General features: G+C 35.5%; 1 protein-coding gene across 1 annotated transcript; it reads right to left on the bottom strand.

The window, feature by feature from the left end:
* Positions 1-3,678: 3,678 nt before the first annotated feature.
* LOC110289674 (olfactory receptor 50-like) lies at positions 3,679-4,608 on the bottom strand. Its single transcript, XM_021155982.1, has one exon. It carries the CDS (start codon positions 4,606-4,608, stop codon positions 3,679-3,681), a length of 930 nt encoding a protein of 309 aa, XP_021011641.1.
* Positions 4,609-6,019: the final 1,411 nt, after the last annotated feature.

Here is a 6,019-nt window from a genome sequence, read left to right as displayed (position 1 = left end):
GAGTTGACGTAGAACTTTAAAACAATGTTCAGACAGTTAAAGGTGATAGTGACATTTGTAAGTTGAACTAAATGCATTTTACATTATGATATAGACAGAAGACTACTATGGAGTTCAAGGAGTGGAATGTGGAGATTCGAATGTTGACCTTCCTACCCCATATTCTCAAGCATTTAAATTTGTAATACACAAATAATTAATACATTCTACGAATGGGATTTCATATATGGTAATGTAAATTCAAAAAACCCATGTCAGAGGGGCTCATGGGACTGAAGGGACAATGTTTTATTGTTATTTTTCTAAATATCCATGTTGTCAAACTACTTTCTCAATATTTATGTTTATACCCAAAGATGTATACTGTTCTCACCCTTAGAGAATCATTCTTCAGTATGGTGGTTAATGCCTAGGCTTATAGCAGGCCAGAGTCATGAAAATGTCTCTGAAAGTTCATCTATAAGTGCGATACCTCCATCAGATTCTCCTCAATCTGGACTCAGGGAATATCACTTGAAAAGAGGGCAGAAATTATGTAAGAGTCAGAAGACGATGGAGAAACTTATAAAATCCTGTTTTCTAGATTTCTCATGCCTACTGCAGACTGTTACCTTGTCTGCACAAGTCTCACATAAGATCAATCCAGTTAGGATCCCAGTATACATAAAAGAAGTGTTCAAGTGGTCCCACCCCTGCCACAGTAGCTATAGGCCGGTGATAGCTAATGAGTAAGGGTCATGTCTCTTTAAAAGTCTTGCCACTAATTAAGTTAGCCAGGTCATAGTAAATGGCCCCACACCCTTGTACATATTATCAGTATTAATGAGACTCCTGATAGAGACATGTTACCTTCTTCACTAGAGGAATTGCAGGTAGGTAGTCTGAGGTTGGTATGATTCAAGTACATTACAAACATGTATGAAATGTTCAAAGAATAAATTCAAAGAATTATTTAACAAAAGAGAAAATAATCACCTCTTCATTAATAAAGAATGAAATAATATCACATATATGGAAAAGATAGAATTGTTGGTTATTGTATTAGATGGGCCAGACTTCCAAAGACAAGCTTCACAAATTTTCTCTCATATAGAATTTTGAAAATAGATGGCATGAAAAAAGAGGATCTTTAGGGATGTTATGATTTAACAGAAGAGAGTGTAACAGAGGAGGTCAGTATCCTCAAACCACATTATATACATTATAAAAATAACTTGAAACTTTCCACACTGAGACAGGCATGTTGGGGGTTGTCTTTAATCCCAGCACTCAGGACACAGACCAGCAGAACTCTGTGAACTAAAGACTAGCCTGGTCTACATGTACTACCTGATCCTCATGATCTCTATAAAATAAAGATTCAGCCTTGCCTCGGTAGCTGCGGTGTTCATGGATTTCACACCTGTGTCTAAGACAAGTTTGGGAAACCCTGACTCAAAAGACAAATAAACAAAAAAAAATCACTTCATAAAGTTACTATACTCTAATAAGAAAGAAATAGTTATGACACTATCTTCCAGGGTAAAGAAGGTATAGTTGACAAGGGGCCAATGGAACTTTAGCACTTATAGTATTGTTTTCTATCATTCAATCCTAGTGATTTTTTAAATGAGTACTTTAATAGTATTCATTAAAGTGTAACATACATGAATATATAATATAATATAATTAATATAATATAATATATAAGGTATAATATTATATGCACATTTATTTTAATGATGATTATTATATGTATATTATTTTCCTTAGAAGTTATCTCAGTTTATATTAGTGTAAATACACATTTCAGTAACAAGAAAAATAAGTCAGATTCAGAAGTTTCCAAGTGGTACACTAGAGACTAAGAACTCAACTTCACATACTATAGTCTGAGAAGCACATCTACTAATATTGCTAGTGTAGCAGCAGAATACTAAGTTCTCTCTACTAGAATCTCTTTCTTCATAATAATCACTAGATACAAAAATATATTTCAGAGTAATTGACTACCATTTATTAATTCCCTTTGTATTAACAGGTTTCGAAGAACAAAAACACAGGTTCAACATTTCAGATGGAAGTAGAAGACAATGTATTTAGACAATTAAATATGGAGCCCATTTCATTTTAGAATACTGTCTATTTGGATTAAATTTTCTAGTTCAGTTTCTATAGATTTTAATACAAGTATTGAATTTACATCACTTCAACTACCCTCTACATGTAAGCACCCAACCCCTATAGAGAATGGACTAATGCCACACAATTAAAGCACCATATGAAAAGCCATTCTAAATACTTTCTTTCAACTTTTATGCTTCACATAACCTTGATCTTCTTCAACAAAGAGCTGTCCAAAGCCCTTTTCTCCAACTAGAATCATTACCCATTTTGACTTCCTGATATCAATGGACCACTGAGTTAGGAAGTAAAATAAGGTAACTGCATAGTTAATATCAATTTAAGAATATATTGCCAAAAATTGGACAATGAAGAACAAATTTAAAAATGATAATCAAACTATGTAGGAAGAAGAAAACACTGGTACTGTATATGACATTTGAGCCAAGGAGGGAACTATAGTGTTGACTTCATAGTAGACGGACAAGGAGTGATGATGATGATGGAGTGCATAGTACAAAAGTAATACGGGACCAAACTCTGAGTGCTTATACCACAAAATACTTAGGAGATAGTTCCATTCATTATACAATATACATTAAACAACACATATAGGAATCAAACCATCTCTTCTTACAAAAATGTATATCATCATATATCAATGAAAATGAAGCCAGGCGTGGTGGCGCATGCCTTTAATCCCAGCACTCGGGAGGCAGAGGCAGGCGGATTTCTGAGTTCGAGGCCAGCCTGGTCTACAAAGTGAGTTCCAGGACAGCCAGGGCTATACAGAGAAACCCTGTCTCGAAAAACCAAAAAAAAAAAAAAGAAAATGAAAAGTGTATTACAAAAACAAGGCTGGAAAATTTCATGGATAGATGGAGGTCTCAGGATGGTGACTCCAATGTGTACATAAGAAGCCAGAAGACAACAATGTGAAGCTAATGAACCCTACCCTGCAATAAACATAACCAGTTCATGGTGGTGAGTCTGAGACACAGTATCTGTTCAAGCTTACTATTAGCTGCAAGTTCAAAAATTGTTGAATTAAATACAAAAAAAAATAAGATCAAGCTGTACATAGTGGTTCATGCCATTAATCCCAGCACTTAGGAGGCTGAGGTAGGTGGATCTCTATTAATTCAAGGGAAACCTTGTCTATATATCAAATTCTAGAATATCTAGATCTACATAAAGAGACAATTCCTGTCAAAAAATTTGTAAATGAAAATAATCCTATATAAATAATTATGTCATGAGGTGAAAGGGGGAGAAAATGGCTTTGCTCAAAAAACTACAAGCTATCTAAATGAAAAGAAGAAGGTTATACTGGATTTTTAAATTTTGGGGAAAGACATCATGTGCAAAGGGAAATACAGAACAGACTTATGTGTATATGTTTTGAAGACCCCTTTCCCAAGATTATAAAGATAAAGAAAAGTGGTTAGTGTAACATCCAAAATACATGTAAGAAATTCAGATTAAAATATCTTTAAGATGGGCATTCAGAAAGAATATATTACTTGTACCAATCAAGGAGGAGACCTAGGCAGGTAGAGGGAAGCAGAAGGTGCATCATTTTGTTCTGCTGAGGATATTTCTCAGTGTTCTTTTCATATCCCGATTCCTCAGACTATAAATAAAGGGATTCAGCATGGGTATGGCCACAGTGTACATCACAGCCACAATGACATCCTTGTCATTAGTGTTATTAGATGAGGGGACAAAATATAGTCCAATGATGGCTCCATAGTACAAGGATACCACACAGAGGTGAGAGCCACACGTGGACAAGGCTTTGTGGATTCCCTTGATGGAGGGAGTTTTCAGAATGGTGACACCAATGTAGCCATAAGAGACCAGAATGCATATGAATGGCAGGGTAATGACCACATTACCTAAAACAAAGATGACCAGCTCATTGATGGTGGTGTCTGAACTAGACAGCTTCAGCAAGGTAGAGAGGTCACAGAAATAGTGGGGGATGATATTGTTTCTAAAGTGAGATAGGCGAGCCAAGAGAAGGGTGTGTGCAAGAGCATTGGTTAAAGATAAGGCCCATGATATTACTACTAGAAGAACACAGAGCCTCAGATTCATGATGATGTTATAATGCAGAGGATGGCAGATGGCCACATACCTGTCATATGCCATGGATGTTAGAAGAAAGCTATCAATGCTTGCAAAAACAGTGAAAAAATACACCTGGGAAACACACCCTGTATATGGGATGGACTTACTGTTTGTTAGCATATTCATGAGCATCTTTGGAGCTGTGACTGATGAGAAAGAGATGTCTGTGAAGGCCAAGTGGCTGAGGAAGAAGTACATGGGGGTGTGGAGGTGAGGGTCCAGTCTGATGAGTAGGATGATGAGCAGGTTCCCCAGCACAGTTGTCAGGTACATGGCCAGGAACAGGACAGAGTACACAGCTTGGTCCTCTGCTCGAATGGGGAGCCCCAGGAGGATGAACTCAGACACAGTGCTCTCATTATCCATCCTCATGCTCTTCCTCTTCTGCTGTGAATGAAAGGAGAAATGGGAAAGATAGAGAAGTAATTTTGTCTAATACACCATGGGAACATTTAATGAATCATCACTACTAATAATAACATTAGTTTGGGGGGCTTTAATTTGAATATTAATACTTTTGTCATGGTAATGAGATAGTGATATTTTGGAAAGAGTCACAGTTTGCTAACCTTAAAAACAACTGAAAGTCTTTTTAAGGGAAACAAGTAAATTCAGAACAATTATCAAATTAAATCCAGGTCCATCTCAAGGTACCTGGATTTCACCATGACACTTTAAAATTAAGGAATTAGCTTAATTAGGCAAATTGTTACCAGCAAATCCAGGAATCAACATGCTTTTAAAGGTTGTTCATCTCTTTTAACCTTGCTTGAATACACTAGCCTAAGGCTTTCTACAAATTAAATCCAAGTAATGTAATCCACAAAGCTTCTTTGGATCACTAAAATATAAGGATCTGGGGGAAATTAGGGGAAGTAGCATGTACAGATAGTCAATGCTTTAAGGGTATTAAGTTGGTGCCAACATTACATTGTACCAATAACAGCATGTAAGAAGCTATGAGTTCCTCACATAATAATAGTTTCTCAGTCAATATTGTCGCTCTTCTATCACTCTTTCTAGGCTGCATCACATGACCCTGATTACATGTTAACATCCTCAGCACAAACCTAAGCGTTGCATTCAAGTACACAGAACACCTGGAAATTCTAACATTAGTGCAAATACTTAGATCAGACAAGGGTATTTCTTGGGTTTTTCTAGCAAAAGCAAATTTCACCTGTTTTATTTTTAACCTAGGTGTTTAAGCCAAAGACTATTTTTGTATGAATTTCCTACATGTTTTCTCTGTTGTGAACCTGACATTCTCTCTTTTATCTGTAATCATTCTGTGCACAAGAGAGCTATTAATAAACAAGAGAAAAAGGAACATGATAAAATTATAGTAGATGTCATAGCTGCTGAGAGAGTTCTGTGGTTTTATTTTATTTGAAGACTGACTTATTGTCCAGTTTCTCTCTATAATTTGCAACAATCACCATTTGACTCCTCACACTTTCCAAACCTTACCTACAGCTAAGCTATGAAGTTTTCCAACTTGGTTAATACCAACTTTAAAATGACTCTTTGTATCATCAATCTCACTCTGTAAAAAAATCAGTTAATGTGATATTGTTTGAAATTAATTATAATTCATTTTATATTCATTTCTGTGCCAATGATAATTATTTACCACCACAAAAATTTTAGTTATCTATCTGTCTCCAGGTATATGTTTCCTAATACTTTGCTATTTTGAACAATATTGCAATAAACAATATTATTTTCATTGTATTTTATATAGCATATATGATATATTAAGAAAGGACTCTAAAGAATTAGG

Source organism: Mus caroli, chromosome 2, assembly GCF_900094665.2.
Source record: "Mus caroli chromosome 2, CAROLI_EIJ_v1.1, whole genome shotgun sequence".
NCBI lineage: Eukaryota > Metazoa > Chordata > Mammalia > Rodentia > Muridae > Mus > Mus caroli.
Note: the sequence above shows the minus strand (reverse complement) of the source record. Positions and strands in the feature narration are given on the sequence as shown.

Coding starts and splice junctions, on each gene's coding strand:
- LOC110289674 (XM_021155982.1), bottom strand. CDS start 4,608: ATGAGGATGGATAATGAGAGCACTGTGTCTGAGTTCATCCTCCTGGGG.